The sequence below is a fragment of the Saimiri boliviensis genome, chromosome 2, assembly GCF_048565385.1.
Source record: "Saimiri boliviensis isolate mSaiBol1 chromosome 2, mSaiBol1.pri, whole genome shotgun sequence".
NCBI lineage: Eukaryota > Metazoa > Chordata > Mammalia > Primates > Cebidae > Saimiri > Saimiri boliviensis.
The window spans coordinates 113,847,906-113,869,927 of NC_133450.1; the positions used below are offsets into that span (position 1 = coordinate 113,847,906).

At 57.7% G+C, this 22,022-nt stretch overlaps 2 protein-coding genes across 8 annotated transcripts in view; one reads left to right on the forward strand and one right to left on the reverse strand.

Moving 5' to 3' along the window:
• Positions 1 to 2,607: 2,607 nt before the first annotated feature.
• On the forward strand, positions 2,608 to 7,457 carry ANKRD63 (ankyrin repeat domain 63). Its single transcript, XM_074394099.1, has one exon. The coding sequence runs from the start codon at positions 2,987 to 2,989 to the stop codon at positions 4,133 to 4,135; it is 1,149 nt and encodes a 382-aa protein (XP_074250200.1). The 5' UTR covers positions 2,608 to 2,986; the 3' UTR covers positions 4,136 to 7,457.
• Positions 7,458 to 8,011: 554 nt separating this feature from the next.
• Positions 8,012 to 22,022, reverse strand: part of PAK6 (p21 (RAC1) activated kinase 6) — a 39,263-nt gene continuing 25,252 nt past the window's right edge. For 5 of the 7 annotated variants that reach the window (XM_074394100.1, XM_010346228.3, XM_010346229.3 and 2 more), the window contains 8 exons: positions 20,157 to 20,365; positions 18,347 to 19,000; positions 12,404 to 12,901; positions 12,127 to 12,260; positions 11,632 to 11,758; positions 11,425 to 11,550; positions 10,828 to 10,962; positions 10,362 to 10,734 (listed from right to left, as the gene is read on the reverse strand). In XM_074394100.1, coding sequence (XP_074250201.1) covers positions 10,492 to 10,734; positions 10,828 to 10,962; positions 11,425 to 11,550; positions 11,632 to 11,758; positions 12,127 to 12,260; positions 12,404 to 12,901; positions 18,347 to 19,000; positions 20,157 to 20,360 — 2,121 coding nt within the window. In that variant the 5' untranslated portion in view covers positions 20,361 to 20,365 and the 3' untranslated portion in view covers positions 10,362 to 10,491. Of the gene's footprint in view, positions 9,414 to 10,361; positions 10,735 to 10,827; positions 10,963 to 11,424; positions 11,551 to 11,631; positions 11,759 to 12,126; positions 12,261 to 12,403; positions 12,902 to 18,346; positions 19,001 to 20,156; positions 20,366 to 21,211; positions 21,611 to 22,022 lie in introns of those variants that run through there. The other 2 variants (XM_074394101.1, XM_010346233.3) reach the window with 2 other exon arrangements.

The following is a 22,022-nucleotide window of genomic DNA, read 5'->3' on the forward strand; positions in this document are numbered from 1 at the left end:
CTAAAGGGTACCCAGCACAGCACTTTCTGACCCAAGTCTTCCTCCCTGGAACTGTCTCAATCCACCATGGGGGAACAGGGACAGAAATGAAGCTGAGTTGTCTCAGGGAGGAGGGGCTCTTCAGGACCAAGAAAGTGCCCATTCTGGGTTTCTGCTGCTTCTCTCCTCCACTTGGAGGGTGCAAGGCTTGGCTTGTCACACAGTTTCCAGATGTCCTCCCTACCCTGACCTTGGAAATAGAAGGGAAGAAAGCAATTTTCCTCACACCGCTGAAAAGAGAAATTGAGTCATAAAGGGAAGAAAAGCCTTCTGCTGAGTAAAGAGGGAGAGCATTCCTGTCCAATTACCGGGGGTGGACAGTCTCTGCCCATTCCTGGGGCCACCCCAGAAGGGGGCCCTAGCTCTGGGGTGGGAGCAGCTTTGAGGACTGCACTCGAAATAACTATGCAGCTCTAGAACAAAACAAAACAAAACAAAACAAAAAAATGAAATAACTGTGCAACTCTTTCCCTGACACTCTCTGACTTGATCCTGTGTGAAGCAGGCAGGGCTGGTATTTATCAGTCTCATTTTGCAGTTGAGAATATGCAGGCTGGGAGGCACACTGCTAGTAAATGCCTTCAAGATGGGACTTAACTCTGAGGTCCGATCTGTGGCCTTTCTATGACACCAGGGAAGAAAACTGGCAGAGCCCTGACCAAGGGCTTCACAGCGGGTGCAGTTACACATCACATGCTCCTCACATGACAGAGGGGAGTGGGAGTCTCTGCTCCAGGTCCTGGGAGCCAAATTTCAAGGTAGACATCCCTGGAGCCTGGCAACTGGAGAGAGGCAAGGAGCTCAGGGTGCAGCGCCATAAGCCCACGTTACCACGCCCATCTGTGCCCAGTACCTTTCCCCAGATATCTCCTGCTGCAAAGCATCTGCCCAGGCCAAGAACACCATCATTCTTCCCTTATTTTCCATCTCTGATAGGAAGGGACCCCCTCTAGAAGCCCTCAGCAGCGTCCCCTGAAGGTTTATCCTGCTTCCAAGCCTTTGCCTCCAGAACCCGTCTGAAATTCCTTCTTTCTTCAGCAGCCAGAGCCCGCACATCCTTGAAGTCCTATCTTTAAAAGGCTCCAGAGCCCTCTCCTCCCCACAACTCCATCTTTTCATCAAAGGACTGTGTTGGTCTGTATTTAGCAGATGTATTCATCCCTCAGGTGACAACCTCCACTTTTTATGTGCTAGTGTTGTCTTCTTAGGAGGGGAGTGTCTTCCATCTAGAATCGAGTTTATGCCTCTCTATTTCCCGCTTCTGGCAACAAAAGGCTCATGAAAAGTCTCGGTAAATTCTGCAGCTCATACCTGCCTCACTCCTTACTTTACAAATATCCATTCCAACCCTACTCACTCCCTCCCCACCACCCACACCCAGGCCTGTGTATCATCTCCCCTCCTCCAGGACTGAGTGGGGCCTGCTGGCAGGAGGGAGAGGAGATGCGGTGTTTCCTCCACGCATCTTATGGAAAATGGAACTCGAGCTCGCCTCCTCTCCTTAGGGGTCTGCCAGTGGTCAGGGCCAGAACCCTGTGGCCTGGGGGTGGCTTTCTGCTCAAGGGAGAAGCAAGGGGCAGGGAGCTTGCATGGATCCCTAGCTCTTTCCAGGGTTGGCAGGGCCAGGGAACTCCTAACATGCCCGCGGCATTCCCGGGTCCTAAGGTGCCCCTTTCTGGTCTCAGTGTCTGCACTCTGTCCGCTCAGCAGCCGCCGGGAGCTGGCAAGCGGGCGCGTTGTTGGGGTTGGAGACGTCTGAGAATGGAGCGCACACTCGGCTCCCACCCCTCGCTCCGAGGGAGCGTGTGGGGAGGATCAATTGTGTGTGAGTGCGTGATTCGCTGCACTTCGAGTGGCAGTTCCCAGCCAGGCTGAGGGCCCCCAACCCGCGGCACGTATACCTCCTCCCCCAAATTACTCCTCAACCGCCTTTCGCTGCTACCCCTAGCTCGCACGTGGTCCTGTTCTGCGCTCATGCAGTCCCACTTCCTTTCACCCTGGACCGTTGTGGGCAGCTCTCAGTCTTCCCCGACGAGCCCGAGGTCCCGCCAGTTTCTAAGGAGCGGAGGGCAACGACTCGGATGGGGGCGGAGGGCGGGGAGAGAAGACTGCGACTTTGGGATTGGCCAGGTCGGGTGCATGTGGCCCCCTGCGAGCAGCCCCCGCCCCCGCCCCGCAACCGCCGCCGCATTCCCAGGGGAGCGCGGAGGAGGAGCCGCTCCCCGACTTCGTGGCCCACGAAGGGGTGGGGGTCAGGGGCGGTCTCCCCCGCCCCGTCCGTCTCTGCCCTGACGGTGCAGCCCGCTTCCAGGGCAGCCATTGCCATGGAGACCCCCGAGACTATAAAGCCAGGTATCTAGGCGGGCGGCGGCTCCCGCGCCGCTGCTGAGCCCCCCAAGGAAGAAGCAAGCGCCCCGGCGTGGCCCGGCCCCCGCGAGAGGGGAGGAGGCGGAGGAACGGCGCCAGCAGCTTGAGAAGCGGCGCGCCCCTCCAGGGCTGGAGGCAGGCGTGCACCGCGGGCGCCACCGTCGCTGCGGGGGAGCGGGGGCTGCCCTGGGTGCTGGTGAGTGGCTCGGCTCCAATCCACGAGGACTGAGGGGCGCCGGACACTGGGAAAGCGGCGGGAGACTCGGGAGAGGGTCGAGCCTCGGCTCCCGACGTCTAGTGGCGGGCCAGGAGTGGAGCCCGGAGTAGCGAGCAATCAACACCTCCAGGCGGGAGCCCCAGGGAAGCAGCGGCGAGACGCCAGGCGTGCGGCCCAGGAGCGGCGGGGCCGCCGGAACCTCCGGGCGACCGGAGTAGGAACCTCAGGACCCTCGGCTGTCACCGCCCACGCGCGGAGGGAGAGGTACAGGAGCGCGGGCGGAGGCCGGAGCCATACAGGGCGCGAGAACAGGGGCGCCCCCGTGCGGAGCTGCCAGGCTGCCCGGGCGCGGCGACAGGGGCCATGCTCAAGCCCAAGGACCTGTGCCCCCGAGCGGGGACGCGCACCTTCCTGGAGGCCATGCAAGCGGGCAAAGTGCACTTGGCCCGCTTCGTGTTGGATGCGCTGGACCGCAGCATCATCGACTGCCGCGCGGAGCAGGGCCGCACGCCGCTCATGGTGGCCGTGGGGCTGCCGGACCCGGCGCTGCGTGCGCGCTTCGTGCGACTGCTGCTCGAGCAGGGTGCGGCAGTGAACCTGCGGGACGAGCGCGGCCGCACCGCACTCAGCCTGGCGTGCGAGCGAGGCCACCTGGACGCCGTGCAGCTGCTGGTTCAGTTCAGCGGTGACCCCGAGGCGGCCGACTCGGCGGGCAACAGCCCGGTGATGTGGGCGGCGGCCTGCGGCCACGGGGCGGTGCTCGAGTTCCTGGTACGCTCCTTCCGCCGCCTGGGCCTGCGCCTCGACCGCACCAACCGTGCGGGGCTCACCGCGCTGCAGCTGGCTGCCTCCCGCGGCCACGGGACCTGTGTGCAGGCCCTCACGGGGCCCTGGGGCCGCGCCGCCGCCGCCGCCGCGGCCCGGGGCTCCAACTCCGACAGTCCGCCTGGCCGCCCGGCCCCTGCGCCCAGCCCAGAGCGTCGACGACCCAGCCCCCGCCGCCTACCGCGGCCTCTCCTGGCGCGCTTTGCGCGAGCGGCGGGCGGCCACAGCCACGGCGGCGAGGCTGGCTTAGCGGGCAAGAATTCCGGCCGATACCGGGCGCAGGGCAGTGAACGACCTGAGCTGGGTCGGAGCATGAGCCTGGCGCTGGGTGCGGTGACCGAGGAGGAGGCTGCCCGCCTGCGTGCTGGGGCCCTGATGGCCCGACCAAACTCGCCCCAGTCTTCGGGGACTGGGCGGTGGCGCTCACAGGAGGTGCTGGAGGGAGTGCCCCCAACCTTAGTGCAAGCCCCCATTGGCCTCAGCCCCCACCCGGAGGGCGACCCGGCCTCTGGCCGCTTGGGTTTGCGCCGACGCTCTACAGCCCCAGATATCCCCAGCCTGGTCGGGGAGGCTCCAGGGCCCGAGAGTGGTCCAGAGGTAGAGGCCAACGCTCTGCCTGTCTCGGTGCCTGGGCCGAACCCATGGCAGGCGGGCACCGAGGCTGTGGCGCTGCGTGCTCAGCGGTAAGCGGCTCCGAGCCTCAGGCCTGCTCCTCTCACCCTCCCGTCTGTACCCCACTGGTATTTCTCCACTCTAGGTCCCTCACCTTTTCGGCAGCCGCCCCACTTCCCTGCAGCCCGTTTTGGAACCTGTCTCCCTACCAGGGCGAGACCTTCACCAGCCCTCCACCAGAAGTAAGGGACCTCCATCTTCTTTTTTGTGCTCCTGGGTATTCCTTGCCTGGATCTAGAGGTTTTGATGACTGGTTCCATAGCATGCCAGCCAGCAAGGTGGATACCCTTCCCCAGCCCTCAGCCACCCGCTGCTCCTTTCCGCCCACCCTCCCCTCGCTGGGCTTCCCGACACCCGGCCAGCGAGGCAAATAGACGGGTCCAACTTGAAGAATAAAGACCCAGCCTCCCCACTCTAACTAGTGATGTTGACAATAATGCCACAAACTACCAAAGTTCCCTTTCCCTCGAAGTGTGACAGGAGGAAAGGGCCGAGGGGGCCGTAGAGTCTTTGTGTACTGGAGAGCTGAGGAGGACGGAGTCTGGCTGTTAGGTTTTTCTAGGGTAGAAACCTCGAGACAATGAAAGCATGTTTGGGGAGTGGGAGAGTCCCTAGTGTTGAACACCATTTGTCCCTTGAATCAACTCCTGGGTAACTCCAGCTCCCTCTGTCTCTGCCCCAGGATTCAGAACACAACCCCTACCTAGGCCCGCTCCGGGCTCCTGAGCCAGTCTCCTCTTCAGCTTGGATTCATTTGCATTCCATCATCAAGGTTCAACACCTCACCCCTGGAGGCCCAAGCCCTATTTCTGCTGGCTCACAGAGGCCTGAAATGCAAAGGACTGAGCGCTTCCACGCCTCCAGCTCCCCCGTCCCGCACGTGGGTGCCCCCGCGGGGTGGAACAGTTGCAAAGGCTGTGCTTAATTGTATTTCTTCCAATCCTCAAGGAACTCGTGTTTTAAGCCTTTGTATATGAAGCAGGAAGCAGCGGGTCTGATTCTGAGGCTTAAGAGCCTGACAATATCTCTTTAAATAGAAGCTCCGCGAGGGGGATAATTGACTGAAGTGTTTGCGACGTGAAACAGCGGCGCGCGGGAGTCGGGAGCCCACATGAGCCGCAGGTCCGGGTTTAAATTACATCAAACTCTGGCGAGAGCTACAAGGGGGCTATTAAACGGCTCCTTCTTCTCGCTGGGCAGTTAATGGAGCGGATGATGGATGCTGGAGGTCAAGACCCGGGACTCCTGCCTTGGCCCCACCTTGTGGGACGCAGGCCTGGCACAGGTTTATTACTGGGCAGATGAGTGAGTCAGAGGCCCTTTCCAGGGTTGGTCCTTTGTCCCCTGCCGGCTCGCCCCCGCCATCCTGGCTTGTGCTGCCCTAGCCAGGCGGCAGGGTTGGGGGAACGGGGTCCGGTGGAGCGCGTGCGCTAGGACCCTGCGGGAGTGCAAGCGCGCTAGTCTTTGCGCCCGGCCCGCAGGGAGGCGGCAAGTGGGGCTCTTTTGTGAACCGCAAGGGTGGGACTTGACGCCTTTCACCTGCCTGCGGTGGGGGTCTTACCAAGACGTCGATCTATCTGTTCGCCTCTGCAGTACAGAAGGTTTCTCGCCAATAACTCCCAGGGAACTGCCCAGAGTGAGAATGACCGTGCGAGATATTGGGCCTGGCGGTGAGGGGTGGGTGGTCAGGAGTGGGCCTCGTGCAGGTGTCAGGACACCTCTCCAGTCCTTGCACCCCGCTGACCCCATCCGCTGTGCCAAGCAGGCCGGCGCACTGGAGGACGTGATCTCTGGTGCCCCCTGGTGGCAGCGCTGCGCTCTCCCCGCTGCGCCCCGGCCCGGAGCTCAGACACCTGCTTTTCTTTGGAATCACCGCTGTGTACTTCTCCCTCCATGTGCATTTACCGTGGAATCCCCTTCATCTTGTAGAATATTAAATCCGGATACTTGAAGTCACTTCACAGCAGTGAAGTGAGGGACAATGAACAAAAAACTCGCATTGAGAGTAGCAGGAGCCCAGACCCTTCACTAAGGACCCCAAGTGAAATCTTCCAAGTTAAGGCTGCGTGTCCTGAGAGGTACTGCTCTCTTCCGAAAAGGTGGAGCCGCCAACCCTTCCCTTATGATTCTGAACCTTGGGACCTGCTGATTATGCAGTTGTTTTCTTCTGGTATTTGCTTTCTTTTCTGAGGTGTTCTGCCCTCTCCCTCCCCTTTTCTCCCAAAACAAATGTCTCTCCTCAGTCCCCCTGTCTGGGTGGTGGGTGCACAATACCAAGTGCCTGAAAAGCGTGAGGGAGAGGGTCTGGGGTGGGGTGGGGACACTGGACACCCCAAGTGCAAACTGCTGCTTTCTGACCTTTGCTTGCTCATGTACTCGCTGTTCAACTGTGTTTAATTGTAATGACGTTGTTAGTGGTGTAGGAATCCAAGTGTTTTGGCTCAACAGCATGAAGTCTGGGTTGCACATTGTATCAGAGGTGCTATAATCTTTCCAGTATCTCTGATATGTGGCTTTTTGGTTGAATGTCGCCCTGGGCCCTCTTAACTGGATAAACCACCATGAGGGCTCTTCTCTGTGGAGCTGTGGAGAGCTTGGTGGTAGAAAGCGATGTTCCTAAAAACTGCAGCAGCTCTTGCCTGTCTGAATGGAATCGTGTGTCTAACTGCCTTGCTGTCCTTACAGACTCCTTCCTAGGCCCGGCTCCATGCAGACCTTCCACGCTTCACATTTCGCTCCCCTGAACTCACTCCTTTGTCAGCCCCAGGGTGTTGAGGCTGGGTCCTCTCTAGCAATCTCTACCTTCAGAACAGACTTTTCTAAATCGTTTGCTTTTCTAATTCTTGTTGCTTTTGTCATTGTGAAGAGTCACCCAGGACGCTGGCGCTCGGTACCCTGAGGTCGGAACCGGTCTGTGTGTGACCTGTGGGACATACGCACACCCTTTCAGAGTGATATTGTGTGGTGGAAGGACTGTTAGAACTCAAAGAATAGTTAATAAATCCAGTATGATTCCGTTGCGAGAACTGGCCTCTTTGCCTTATCAAGTACTCCTGACTCTCCAAAGGGCTCCCTCTGGAGAGATGGACAGAGCCCTTGCCTCCTGTGGAGGCTCCTGCCTTAGCGAGAGTCTGCCCTGCCCATACCACTGTGCTGGCTCTGGAAGGTAAGTCACAGGTCAGCACCTCAGCTGTGCTGAGCTGGCAGCTGGGCAGCACCAGAGCACCTGTCAGGGTACGAATGCACTGGGGAGTGAAGGAAAGGCTGTGTGGTTGCTCCCGGCTTGCTCCTGAACCCTGGGCAGTGAGGAGATCTCAGGAAGGAAATGTGGGAATCCGTGTGGGAGCTGGAAGTTGCAAGATAATTTCATCCACCTCCCCACCCTCAGGACGAGAGCCCAGGCTGCCTGGTTTCCAGGCACTGCTCCGTTCTTTCTCAACTCTGTGCCATCTCCCTCAGTCCTGAGGAGTGAAACAGGGATGGCTCTCACTGCAAGCAGTTTCAGACCACTTCCTATGGACAGCTTGAGGTCCAGCGTGGTGGCGAGAAGTACACAGAGGATGGGAGAAGCCAACACGCAGGGTGCTCGCCAGCCACTGTGGCCACCCCCGGCAGACACAGTGCAGGGCCCTCGCTTTTCCCGTGGGCTCTTCTCCCCTGGGAAGAAGCCCCGTCTACTTTTCATCTCCTTCATTCCCAAGGGTCTTTGACTTCCTGTTTCCCTTCCTCTCTGCCCTCCTTTTGGGCCACCAGGGAAGAGTTGGGTGTTCTGCGGGGTGGCAGCTGGAGCGCTCACGTGGGGAGGAAGGGAGGCTACACGAGACTCGCCCACCCCAGGCGCCTCCTCTCCAAGATGGCCAGGCTCCACTCCCAGAGACACAGGACGCCCAGTGGCTTTGAACACTCAAGTTAATTTAAAACAGGCACAAGTGCAACAATTCACAAAAATTTCTAGGGAAGATGCTTTTGTTTTGAAAACTCTGACCTTTAAAAAAAAAGTCCTTGCAATGTCTTTGCCCCCAGGAAGGTCACTAGGGAGCAGAGAATCTAAAAATATTATCTAGATAGAAAGGGTCCAGACACCTGAAGTTCTTTCCCGGCATTTCAGTCTCACAGCAGCCCTGAAGTTGGGGGCGGAGAAGAACAAGGAGACAGCTGTCTGCGGAGGCAGCCGGGGCAGACGGTTTGCACAAATGGGCGCTCCTGACCTTGACTTGACGAAACCCAGAGGCGGTTCACCTTCTCTCCCAGACAGGGTTCTGAAGAGAACAATGGTTCCCCTGATGACCTTGTGATTGAGAAAAACTTGAAAGGTAAAACAGTTACCATTCCTTACATTCCTGTCTCTGCCCTCACACTGCACAGTCCGGGAGAAGCTCAGAAACCTCCTAAGCCCCCAGGATATGCTGGACTCAGTACGGACCACACCGCTGGTCAGGTTGACACAGGACTGGAGAGGTGGAAGCCAGGCCAAGAAAGCAGGCCCCTTCAGGCCAGAACTTAGTGGGAGAGAGGATGGGGCAGCCTTCCTGGAGCTGGCTGTGGGTGACCTGAAGGGGCCTGGGCTGTCAGACACACACACACACGTTCTCTCCATTCTGTAAAGTGAGAGCACCTTCACCACTGACCCCATTCTTTCTCTTTCACTCGGAGGAAACAGGGTTCAGGTCATGAAAACCATTGCTGTGGCCCTCTGGAGACCCGAGGTTTGAAGCTGAAGCTGAGAACAGCAAGTATCTGTGTGGAGACCAGCAGTCTGGCCTCCGCAGTGGCCTAGGACACTAGTGTACAACTACCTTTAAAAAACCACAGCAGCCTTTTCTGCTGTGTGGGCTGCAGGGGCCAGGAATGCTGGCCTCTGCGTTTCTTAGAAATATCCCTGTGCAAATACCAAGGGGTCATCCTGTGGAAGGGGTCTCCACCTGGGGATTTGGGAGGGAGAGACACTAAGGGGGCAGGTCCGGCCTGGCCCAGTAGGCTGAGGAGCAGAGGGTGGGGCTGGGGCTTCACATTTCAATCTTTGGAGAGAATACTGAGAAAACGAGGCAGGCAAACCCTGCTGGCAGGCTGGCTGCCCAGTGTGCCCTGCCTGTGGGCACAGGTGGCAGGTGTACTCAGGGTGGGCTCAGCAGGTGGAGGTCTGCTTGCGGTAGAGCTGGATCAGGGGCACCAGGCACTCGGGCAGCCCTGTCTGCAGCAGGAAGGGGTGGTCTAGGAGCTCCTGGGCTGTGGCTCTCTCTTGGGGGTCCCGTACCAGCATCCGCTCCAGGAAGTCTCGAAGCATGGGAGAGACCTGTGGAGATAGGGCAGTGAGATGGAGCCACAATTTGCAGTCACTTTGGGATGACTTGATTGCCTGGCCCTGTCATTGAAACTCTTGTTTTGTTTTTTTTTTTAACTTCTGTCCCCTTGTCCCTCCCCAACCCCCAAGGCTCTCAGCATTCAGATGCTGTAGCTCTGTCTGGAAGGGGCAGAGAATTCACCTCAGTCATCCAGGCCTGACTCTATCCCTGATCTCAGGCAAGTCACAGTTTTCTCTAGGCCTCACTTTTCTCAACTGTAAAATGGGCTAGTGATAAAGTATGCTTGCCCTGTCTGCCACATAGGGCTTTAAAGAAGATTTTAAAAACAGGTCAAGGATGAGGAAGGACGTGTTCCTCTAGGCCAGGCGTCCCCAAACTTTTTACACAGGGGGCCAGTTCACTGTCCCTCAGACCGTTGGAGGGCTGCCATATACTGTGCTCCTCTCACTGACCACCAATGAGAGAGGTGCCTCTTCCTGAAGTGCGGCGGGGGGCTGGATAAATGGCCTCAGGGGGCCGCATGCAGCCCGCGGGCCGTAGCTTGGGGACGCCTGCTCTAGGTCTTAAAGTCTAAGGCAAGGGCTTATCTTGGTTCATTTTGAGCCAGTATCTTGGGATGAGGCTCATCCTCTGGGGAATTAGCCAACTGGGGATCTCTGTATGCTAATTTTGGGGTTAGTGGTGCAGGCTTCAAGGACCAGTTGTCCTGGAAGATGTTTCCTGTTGGTCCTCCCATCCAGCTGTGTGCTGGGGCCACAGAACTTTTGAGGTTTCAACCCTCTGAGACATTTCTTGCTTTGGCCACCAGATGGCAGTGCCACCTAGCAGCCCTGTGCTGACCGGCCAGCAGGGGGCGTCCACAGTAAGGCCTGCGAGGTTGGGGGGGATTTGGCAAAAAAGGTTACATGTATACATATCCATGTATGAGTATACTGACTTTAAGGGGAACGCTGTGGCTCAGCTGTGTCGGCGTATGCAGCGATGGAGCATGAGCTGACTTGCCGTGATGGACAGGGACGTCGCATCATGGTATGGATCTCCCAACACGTGGGGTGGAGGGGTTTGTGCTCAGTGAAGCTTCTCCGGATTCCTCCCGGGACAGCAGGGACTGCTGGTGTCCTGGCTTTCCCTGCTCATGGGCATCCCTGGGCTTCCGACCAGTGCCTGCGGAGCAGCGACCCTCCTGCCGCCGCCATGGGAGACTTGCTGGAGTGCACATGAGAGTTTATGCGGAGATGCGGCTCCACACCCAGGTGCGGGTTTTGTGTGGAGAAAGAGGAGCCTTTTCCAGGAGCCCAGACCCTGTGGCTTCTGTGGAAGGGAGAGGCTGGGAGTCCAGGATTTGGTCCTCTAGCCTCAGGAGGAATGGGGCCTGTGAGGTCACACCCTTGTGCACCAACTGACCTTGTGAGAGTTTTTCAGCTTGGGCGGGGGGCAGTCCCGGAGCCTCTTCATGGCTTGCACTGGGGAGTCGCTGAAGTAGGGTGGCTCCCCATCCACCATCTCAATCACCATGATGCCCAGAGACCAGATATCCACCTGCGGGAGGAAAATGTCCCTGACTCCATGGGCAGACCCTGGTCCCTTGGTGGCCATGTTCTGGTGGCAGCAGGGGGGAGGACAGGGGACAGTGGCCCTAGTTCTCCTCAGTGATTCTGACTCCCTCCTCCCCTCGTCACCTGCCCTGTGGCCAGTTCCTTCCTGCATGAGTGACCACTGCCTATAGGGGTACAGCTGTCAGTCACTCAGAGAAAGGCCATCATCCATGGGAGGGCTGGCTATGCCCCATTCTGCCCTTGAGCTGAGGAAAGCACTTGCAGGACTTGTTCCTGGCAGCACAGTCATGGGTGAGAACAGCCCCACGGCAGGGGGGAGGGTGTTGACCTGGTGGGACTCTGAGGGCCAGGGCTGCTTTTGGCGAGGTCACTGGAGGGGCCACAGTGGAAGAGCTGCCAGTGCTTTTGGGAGGCCGGGGGTGGGGGAGGGGAGGGAACCACTTACCTCAGTGGCATACAAAGACCTGGAGATCACTTCAGGAGCCATCCAGTAGGGGGTTCCCACCAGGGACTTCCTCTTAGGGACGTCTTTGCTGATCTGAGCACAGAATCCGAAGTCCGAGAGCTTCACCTGGGGTTGGAAGGGGAGTGAGTGGTGACCAGGTGGAGGGAAGTGGGGGCGTGGCTGTGCCTGGGACAGGATGGGACCTACCCTGCCATCGAGGGTCAGCAGGATGGAGTCGCTCTTGATGTCCCGGTGGATGACGCCCTGGGCATGCAGGTAGGCCAGGGCCTGCAGCACAGCCTCACATACAGTGGCGATCTGCTCTTCATTCAGCCTGGACAAAAAGGTGGGGCCGCCCGGAGGAAGAGATCGTTAGCTCTGGCAGGTCGTGGGGTGGCTGGGCAGAGCAGGAGTCCCTGGAGCTGGGCCCCACGGCTCCCAGGCAGTCTGTTTGGCAGCACAGCCAGGCCATAGCCCTGGTGAAAACTGGGGCCTGAGCCTTGGCTGGAAGCCTGGAAGCCACCCTTTCTCTTTTCCATTGCCAAGACTCCTGGGTCTCAGTTACCCCAACAGGCAGGGGAGCCCAGGATGACCTGACAGGCATCCCAAGTCTTTTGGGCTACAGGCAGAAGACCACATTGCCCTGGCAGGCCCATGGTGAAGGCAGCCTGCACTCAGGGCCCAGCCCTCCCAGCTGCCCACCTGACTTGGGAGACGATGTCTGTGAGGGCTCCTCCCTGCAGGAACTCCATGAGCACCCACAGCTCCTCGCCCACCAGGTAGCTCTTGTACATCTCCACCACGTTGACGTGCTGGTAGTCCCGCATGATCACCACCTGGGGGCAGGCGGGGGCTGAGTGCTGGGCACAGTGCCCAGATGCGTGGTTACCCGCTGCCCCTGCTCACAGATGTCCAGCTTGGCTGGCTGCTCACTGCCCATCCCAAACGGCCCTGCCCGTGTCCCGTCCTATCCTCCCACCTCGTTGAAGAGCAGCTCCCTGCGCTGCTGCTTCCTGAGGTCCATCATCTTGACGGCCACCTGACGGCCCGAGTGCTTCTCCCGGGCCAAGCAGACGATGCCGGTGGAGCCCTCGCCAATCTTCACGTAGCTGTCCAGCAGCAGCCGGGGGTCGCCCTGGTCCACCACCATCCTGAGCGCTGCCTTGAACTGCTCATGCGTCACAACACCTGTGTCCTCACCAGCCAGGGTGCCCTTGGCGACAGTGGGGTCCTGGGGCAGGTACAGGTTGCTGGTGCTGATCTGGGCGTGCCGGGTACGGGGGGAACCCGCTGGGGAAGACCGGCCTGGAAGTGGGCCTGTGGCTGGGGCTGTGCGGAGGGACTTCTGGGGGCTGCTGGTATCCGAAGTGGTGAGAGGGCTGAAGGTCCCCACCGGCTGATCCGAGGGCAAGGACTGGGCCTTGGCCACCAGGCTTGGGGGGGTTTCTTTCTGCAGCGGTCGGAAAGACGAGTTGGGCTGCAGGGACAAAGCAACAGGAAGGGGCATGGCTGTAGGATCACTTGGAGTAACTTCCCAGAGGCAGAGGCTGGCGTCTGTGATCTCTGGGCTCTGGCAGGGTTAGGCAGGGTGTCAGACCAAATTAGGGAGGTGCTGTGAGCAAAGATTTTCAGACAGAGCCGAAGCCCAGCCATAGTCCTAGTCCTGTGTGAGCAGCCCAACCCAGTCTGCCAAGCTGAGCAGGCCCAAGACAGCTCCTTACACCTGCTCTGGGGCACCTGGGAAGACAGAGAAGGCCAAGTCCCCACGGGGTCTTGTGCTGGGTATTTCTTCCTGGGCTATTGACAGCTAGACTGCAGGGAGGCTGCCGTGAGGCAGAATCTTCCTCTGTGCTACGGGGCCGCTTGGAGCATCTGGATCAGAGGCATTCTTCACTGCCAAGGCTCGCCCCCAGGACCCATGGGGGCAGAAGAGGCCCAGGCAGTGGGGTGGGGAGCAGTGGGCAGCAGTGGGCAACTGTGTCTCCACTCCCCGAGCCAAGGCAAGGGAGCCACATCTGGGGCCCGGAAGCCCTGCTTGTGCCTGCAGCAGGGAGTCTGCGAGCCTGTGCTGGGAGATTATGTCCCTGACAGGACCACAGAGCTATGTCACCATCTGGGGGGTTCTCAGGTGTCTTCCCTGGCCGGGAATCTGGTGCCAGAGAGATCTGGAGTCAGTCCAGCCAAACCCAAGACTTGAGGCCAGGGATGGGAGGTGTCTTAAGGACCCCTAAAGGAGTCCTTCCACTTCCTTCCTGGCATGAAACTCCTGGTTGAGGACCCAGGAGGAGAAGGTAGAGGGCCTAGCCTCATGCAGTCTGGCGGGGGAGGAGGAAAAGCGGAGCTGAGGGGCAGCCTGGGTCCCCAGTGAGCCCTGCTCAGGCCCAGCCCTGGAAGCCTATGAGGCTTCTCTCTTTTCCAAGCCCAAGCCCTCCTGCTCTCCTGGCAGGAAAGGTGCCCTCCCATCTTTGGGTTCTCCCAAGGAGTGGTGACAGGCACCATGACCCCTGCCAGGCATTATGTACTTTTATTAAAATGAGACAGAGTCTTGCTCTGTCACCAAACTGAAGTGCAGTGCCGTGATCTCAGCTCACTGCAACCCCCACCTTCCGGGTTCAAGCGATTCTCCTGCCTCAGACTCCCGAGTAGCTGGGATTACAGGTGTGCGCCACCATACACGGCTAATTTTTTGTATTTTTAGTAGAGTCGGCGTTTCACCATGTTGGCCAGGATGATCCTGATCTCTTGACCTCATGATCCACCTGCCTTGGCCTCCCAAAGTGCTGGGATTATAGGCATGAACTACTGCACCCAGCCGCATTATGTATTTTTAAAGAGCACCCACCTAGAGAGGGATGCTTTAGGGGCTGCAGAGAAAGCCTTCTAGGAACTTCTCCAAACCTATCATGTAAGCAACTGTCTTAGGTGCCCGGTGGGTCCTGGTCCTGATCCCAGAGCTGAAACAACTTATAGGAAATCTTAAGCAGTAAGCTTGGGCTGGGATGCTTGCTCAGGGACCCCAAACCCCAAATCTGGGCCTTGGGTCCCATCAGTCTTTTAAATGTCTTTAGCAACCCCTGACCACCCCCGCCATGGCCTCAGGGCTTCCACTCTCCAGCCAAGTCCCTGGTCTGCTTAGGGTGGAACAGGTACTCCTGCTAGAGAGCCATGCTTGACCTTCACAGGGAAGAAGCTAGAAAACCTCCCAGGACTGCCTGGACTCACTCCATTCTCTGGTGACTGCAAGTGGACAGTAAACATTCTCCCATGTCCTCGCCAGCACCTGACTGTCACCATCCACTGTGTAGAGGAGCAGTGAGACCTCTGGACTGGGTTGTGAGGACCTGGGACCCAGCCCTAGGCTTCTCTGCCCTGTGATGAGCCCCAGTCTCCGCTACGATGCAGGGGCATGCGCAGTGATCTGGGGAGCTGGATAAACTGCAGAGCTTGGTTCCGTGGGACCCTGGAGCAGACATCCTGCATTTGAACAAGGTCCCTGGGTCCTAGGAGGCCCCTGGAACATACTTTGAGAAGCTCTGCATGAGTGGGCAGTGTGCTGTGAGGGGTGGAGGGAGCAGAGCTGTGACTGAGGCTGAGATGCCAGGTCCTAGGAGCAGAGGTTCACTGCATCACACAGTCACCCTGCAGAAGGGCTCAGGGCGTTACGGAGGCTGCCTGCGGGCCTGAGTGCGGACTTAGAAAACATGTTCTCCAGCTGCCCATCCGTGAGGGTTGAGGCAGAAGCTTGGGGACCACCTGAAGCTCCTCTTGAGGTGGCTCTAACGACCTCTCTCATGCTGACGCTCCTAAGAAAGGCTGTGAAACCGTCTCCTTCCCTTCCCGGCCTCTAGGGCTTCTGCATGGGCCAGCTTCACTCTGAGGATGTGTGGGCGTCGGGGCAGGAGCCACATGGACAGGCCGAGGTGGGGGTTCCTTCCCTGTCTCCACAGGCCAGGTCCCTATGCTGCTGCTGAGCTGCAGGTGCTGGTTGTGCTCAGGGCGGAGCCTGCAACTGGAGGCTGGGGGAGGGGTGGCCCAGCCAGGAGCCCAGCATGGGCAGAGTCTGGGACACAGGCCAGGGAGTCTGCGGAGCTGGCTTGGTCTTCAGTCTGGCAAGGTCTGGTCCCCAGTGCCCTTTCGTTGGCTTCACTGCCTGTCTCCACAGGGAGGGACTTTTACTGAATGTAATCACAAGCAAGGACCAGATGAAACTTGGGAAGCCACACAAGAAAGGGAAAGAGGGACATGACAATGGAATTAATTAATTGTTAGGGCTCTGGATTAATTCTGAAGTTACTCATGTGACAGACCTCTTGGGAAGGAGGCTGCTAGAAGAGGCAGGCATATGTTTATAGCAGTGCCTCACTGCCCGCCCTGAGCCAGCTCTCCAGCTGTGGGCTTAGGGAGCTGTACCGTAAGTATCCTAAAGGGGAGAGGCCGTGGCATAATATTTTTAAAAATAACAAAGGCGTCCTGGCACAGTGGCTCACACCTGTAATCCCAGCAACTTTGGGAGGCCGAGGTGGGCGGATCACTTGAGGTCAGGAGTTTGAGACCAGCTTGGCCAACATGGTGAAACCCCATCTTTTCTAAAAATACCAAAATTAGCTGAGTGTGGTGGAGTGAGCTTGCAGTCCCAGCTACTTGGGAGGCGGAGGTGGGAGTATCACTTGAACCCAGGAGGTAGAGGTTGCAGTGAGCTGAGATTGTGCCACTGCACTCCAGCCTGGGCGACAGAGGGAGATGCTGTCTCAAATAATAAAGCCATTTATTGAGGGCTTACCACTTAGACAAGTGCCTTCAGTGCACTCTCTCGTGTAATCCTCATTCCCCTGCGGGTTGTTTTATTATCCCGCAGGCACTGGAACCCACAGGACGCCCATGGCTGCTGACTCCCATGCTGTAATCCTACTGATACTGTGTATCCTTGGCATAAATTGGAGTACACAGTAGGTGCTTAACCAGTGTTTGCCCTCTGACTCTTAAGTGGAACATGTCTAAACCCCCAAGCTCCTAACAAACTGTCTTGCCTCTTTGGCCTCTGTGCCCCCACGCCCTGTCTTCTCGTGCTCTTTAGCCAGAGTGACTCCAGGCTGCACTGCCTGAAGCTAAGTCCAGAAGCCCTGGGGTCTATACTCAGACCCTCCTGCAGTCATGCCTGGCACACTTTGTGGCCCCTGTGGCCTGACTGCTGTTAAGAAAGCTGTTGCAAGTGTTCAGAGTCAGCCCCGGTGCCAAGGGCTGCTGGCTTGGTCTGGGGGCTCCTGAAATAGGTAGTGGAGGAGGAGGAGGAGGAAGGCTGATGCCCCCATCTGTGTGGGAACTTGCTGAAGGCAACGGTTCTCAATGGGGGTGCTCAAGTGACATCTGGCAATGTCCAGAGGCACTTTTTGTTATTCCAACCGGGGGTACCACCAGCTTCTAGTGAGTAGAGGCCAGGGAGGCTAGTACAGTGCAAGCGGAGCCTGCCACAAAGGATGGCCTGACCTGAACATCAGCGGCAGGGGCTGAGAAACCCCGGCACAGAGCAGCTCAGGGGGTCTTAGCCTTGCCTTTAAGACGCCTGGCTTCAAAGCAGAAATCTCGAAAGGTATGTCTGAGTTGCCCAGAGGGAAGCCGCTCCCCTGGATTTGGAAGTATGGTATTGTCGAGCTTGGGATAACTACCACCTGCTCCCACAGGTATGGGGGACACTCCAGCACATGCAGAGCAGTGGCCCATGGCGAGTGCTCAGCACATTGTGCAGGGAGGGACAGTCTCCTCACCCTGCTGTGGGGTGCTGACAGGAGCCAGGAAGATGCAAATGAGTGCCCAGGCCAGTGCTGACAACCATTTTTCCAAATCCCTGAGGTTCCCCCAGCAGGACTCCTGAGAGACAGGGGAGGCCAGGCTCCCATTCTCACCTTCCCAGCAGGGTGCACTGCCCTGATCTCACTTTATTTTCTGGCTGAGTCTCTCCAGGGGCACAGCCTTCCAGAGACCCTGCAGCTCACAAATTCTCTTGTTCCTCTCACAGATACACCATGCCACACCCCATGGGAATCCCAACCCACTGTCCTTTGACCTAGTAGGGGACAGGAGTGCACAAAGCCCAGAACTTTCTCTGAGTACCTCAGCTGGCTGGCAGTGACCCAGAAAGGCTGTAGTCTAGGCCATCCCCAAACCCACACCCTGGGCAGGCTGGGCCACACTCACCCCATGGCTGACAGGGGAGGACCCAGGCTTGTCTTAAAGCCCTCCCAGGAGGGAGGGGAGGATCCATCACCCATGCCACTGTCAGCAGGCGTTTATTTGGAAGGAGCTAAAGAACAAGTGGCTGCCGCAGTTGTAAAGCTTCATGCACAAGAGCCATGAGCCAAGAGGGCTGGGCTGGACGGGCAGCCCCAGAGCACCCCCACCTTCCTTCTCTGACTCACTCTCCACGCCTGGGAGTGTCTCACCCTCTGTCAGTTTCCTCTTCTGCCAAATGGGAAAGGAGGTTACTGTCACTACGGACAGGATGCTGGAGGGCCTGCAGGAAGCAAAAACGTGCTCTACTCTGCCTGCCAAGAAATGTCACCATGGGCTCCCTTCACCCTTTCCTTTCTCACAAGAAAAATATGCGTCTGAAGCAGTCACACATGCCACAGGTCGGCCCTCCTCCTGCCTCTCGTCCTGGCAAATACAGTCCTCCAGCGTTTCCTACGGCCACACGAATAATGACAGAAATGTGAAACAACACTATTGCCACAGAGAAAAGAAGGAAAGGAAGGGAGGGACGGAGAGAGGGAGGAGGCAGGCCGGCCTCCTCAGAGAAGAGGTTACCATGCACATTTCTGCTGCTGTAGGGGGAAGCAGTCCGGGGCGCCTCTGGGGCAGGCCAGGCAGGGCCTGTGTCCTGCACCCACTCCCCAGTGGACGCCCGCAGGCCCGGCTCCTGACTTACCTTGCTCTGTGGTGGAGGGCCTGGCTTGCTGCTGCTTGGAGGGGCTGTGGCAGCAGTGGACAGGAACATGCTTCGGAATAGCCTGCGCTTCAGGCTGCTCTCCTGGGTCTTAGGGCTAGGGCTGCCTTCCCCACCTGGCCTGCTCGTGGCTGAGCCCACCAAGCAGGACTGTGGCCGGGCCTCCTCAGAGCCATGCTTGGCAGCCTTCATTCCATGCCTACTGGTGGCTGTGGGGGGCGAGGCTCCTGGTGGGGAGCTCTGCAGGCAGGCACCCAGCTGCAGACAGCGCTGCGAAGCGCCCTGGAACTCAGCGGGTCCCAGAGACTGAGCCTTTGCAGCCAGCCCATTGGAAAGGACCCGTGGGCTCTGTGGCTCGGGCCGTGGCATCTGCTGGTGGCCTGCTGGTGTGCCCCCGTTGCAGCTGAGGTAGAGGCCATGGGGGTCAGTGCGCTCAGATTGAGGGCTCTGGAGGTACATGTCTGGATCGGTGGCCCAGTGCTCATCCCCCAGCAGCCCCAGGGACTGTGCCCGCCGCCGGCTGGTGGGGCTGCGGCCACGCAGGGTGTTGGAGCTGATGACTGACAGCTTCTGGATGTCATTGAGCAGTCCCGAGATGTAGCCGTCCACAGGCACCGCGTTGCCGCGCACCACTGTCTGTAGGGGACAACAAGAGAGAGTGTAGGAGCTGCCTGATTGCGGCAGGAAGGGGCGGCCGGGAGATCAGGGTCAGAGAATGTTCTCGGCGGCCCTGGGGAGGACCACCTAAGGATCTCCCCTGCTGTGTCATCCACCCCTTCATTTTTCCATAATTTCTCAGGGCCCACAGTGGGTCCCACCTGTGCTGGGTGCAGGGATGCAGGAAGGCCCACCATCAGGACAGCAGACGGCGCGTGCCATGGGGCTGCATCCAGCATGCCCAGGGTATGGTCGGCTGGGCCTGGGTGCTGGAGCTCAGAGGGGGGCTCCCTTCTGTAGCTCCACGGGTGGCTGGGAGGGATGTGTCCAGCCCTCTGAGGAGGCAGAGACCAGGCCAGGGGCTCCTTCACACACTGGCTTCACGGCCTCCAAACCCTCATAGGGCCCCTGACCCCAACTTCTACCAGACTCTTGGGTTTACTAGTCCTGATCCTCACAACTAAAATTCTCCTGGTCTGGGAGAGCCTTCAGTCCCCCATGGAGCTGCAGGTGCAAGAACTGAATGGGGCAAGTCCTAAAACACTATTCATTCTCATCTGAAATACAAATGCAGTTGAGCATCTTTATTTTTTGAGATGGAGTCTTGCTCTGTTGCCCAGGCTGGAGTGCAGTGGCGTGATCTCGGCTCACTGCAACCTTCACCTCCCGGTTCAAGCAATTCTCCTGCCTCAGCCTCCTAAGTAGCTGGGATTACAGGTGCGTGCCACCACGCCTGGCTAATTTTTATATTTTAGCGAGTAGAGATGGGATTTCACCATGTTGGTCAGGCTTGTCTTGAATTCCTGACCTCGTATTCCTCCCACCTCAGCCTTCCAAAGTGCTGGGATTACAGGCATGAGCCACTGCACCAGGCCACAGTTGAGCATCTTGTATTTTCATGTGCTGAATTTGGCAACCCTAGCACCCTGCAGAGAGGCTCTCCCCAGATTCCTTCACCCTGGCTTACCCAGGGAGAGAATGCCAGGCTGACAGGCAGGGAGTGAAAGCGACTGGTTAATGGATAGCTGTGAAGTAGGTGGTTCCTCCAGGGGCTTGTCTGAGGCTTAGCCAGGTATGGTTGTCTGTGTGCTGGGAGAGGCTGAACTTGACCCCCATCCCTGCCTGCCCTGCTTACCTTCATGGGTTGGAGCTGCACCCGCGTGATTCGCGAAGGGTCCACCACAGGCTTGGGGCGCCGCAGTGTGTCCAGAATGTTCTGCCATTGTGGGGGGAGGCCCACAAACTTGCCTTCTTTGGGGTCGAAGGAGGTGTGGACACGGTGCTGGAAGTTCTGTGGGGCTGAGATCTCAGGGCGTTTCTTCTTTTTCTTGCGGAACATGGTGCCTGTAAGGGCAGGGTCAAGTTGAGCTCCTGCTTGGGAACCACGGGTGGCCGGGTGGCCGCAGCAGGGGCTAGGGAACCAGGCTCAGGGCTCCCTCCCCTCCCGCAGCACATCTCCTCCTTGCCCAGCCTAGGGCTTCCCTCCACTCCATCCCCACTTCCTCAGGGAAATGGCTGGCTCCCAGCAGAACAGTCCCAGAAACAACAAAAGCACCATAAATAAGCCAGTGCAGACTATCCATAAGGAAAGCGGTATCTTCTTGTCTGTGCCAAGTCCCCCGAGGAGCAGGCAGACTCTGGGGGTGTGTTTTTATAAAATCCAAAGCCCATTACAAATATCACTCCACTGTCAACGAATTTTAAAAAAGGGGAAGGAGGGAGGAAAGCAAGCAAACTTGTTTTATGAAACGAGTATGACCTTGATTCTTAAAACCAGGTAAGGAGAGTACAAGAAAAGGAAACTTTGACCCTAATCCCACTTAGGAACATAACTGTGAAAATCTTAAACAAAACTATCACATTGAATCCAACAGTAGATTAGGTTTTTTGTTTCTCATTACAACTCAGGTTTGTCCTAGGATGGCGGAACCTGATGACGGATTAATACAAAGCCAACCAGCTGATCACCGACATGCTGCCCAGTCTGCAGCCATGTATCGGGGGGCCCCTAAAGGGCCTTTGGTTACCAGGTGCTTTACCTCAATTCCAGAAAGGCCCTGAGCCAAGAGGATATCCTGGGGTGGGTGGGGGGCAGCTATCTTAGGAGTGAAGCTCTCCACAGAAGGCAGAGAGCACCACTTCCCCTTGGGACTCTTCTCTTTGGTCTTGGAGCTCTATGTAAAACATCACCTGGGTGAGGCGTGGTGGTTCATGCCTGTAATTCCAGCACTCTGGGAGGCCGAGGCGGGTGGATCGCCTGAGGTCAGGAGTTTGAGATCAGCCTGGCCAACATGGTGAAAACCTGTCTCTACCAAAAACATAAAAAAATTAGCCAGAATTAGCCAGGCATGGTAAGTGCGTGCCTGTAGTCTTGGATACTTGTGGGGTTAAGGGAGGAGAATGACTTGAACACAGGAGGCTGAGGCTGCAATTAGCCGAGATCGTGCCACTGCACTTTAGCTTGGGTGACAGAGTGAGACTCTGTCTCAAAGAAAAATGAAACAAACAAACAAACAAACAAACAAACAAACAAACAAAAAAACACCAAAAAAGACCATGACCTGCAATCAAGCCTGTATCCTCTGCCTTGCTGATTCTGGCTTTGCCTAATGTCGTGCTGAGCTCCATCCACAGAATTGACACAGGCTTGCAATGGATAGCATGGCTAGATCTGAGAAGGAGACACTGGGAACCTGGGAAGGGAAGGGACACTTCCAAAGGGCTGTTCCAGTTTCATTTTCTGGGGAGCCCGGGGCCTGGGATCACAGGTTGACGGCAGACAGGGCCAGGGCTGCCGCTTGAATGCTTTTGAATCTGAAGAGGCTCAAAACAGCTCACTGGGTTCTTATGTCACCAGAAAAGGTCACTTCCAGGCTTCAATAAACAAATTGAAACATGATTCTTGGATTGAACGCTTGGACTACTCATCCACCTGAAGATCGGGAGTACAGGGCCATCATGGTCTCTCTTGGCTCCTGCTCTAGAAAGCATTTTTCTAGGC

What these genes read in the sequence shown, in the direction of transcription:
- ANKRD63 (XM_074394099.1), top strand. Translation starts at nt 2,987, where the DNA reads ATGCTCAAGCCCAAGGACCTGTGCCCCCGAGCGGGGACGCGCACCTTC.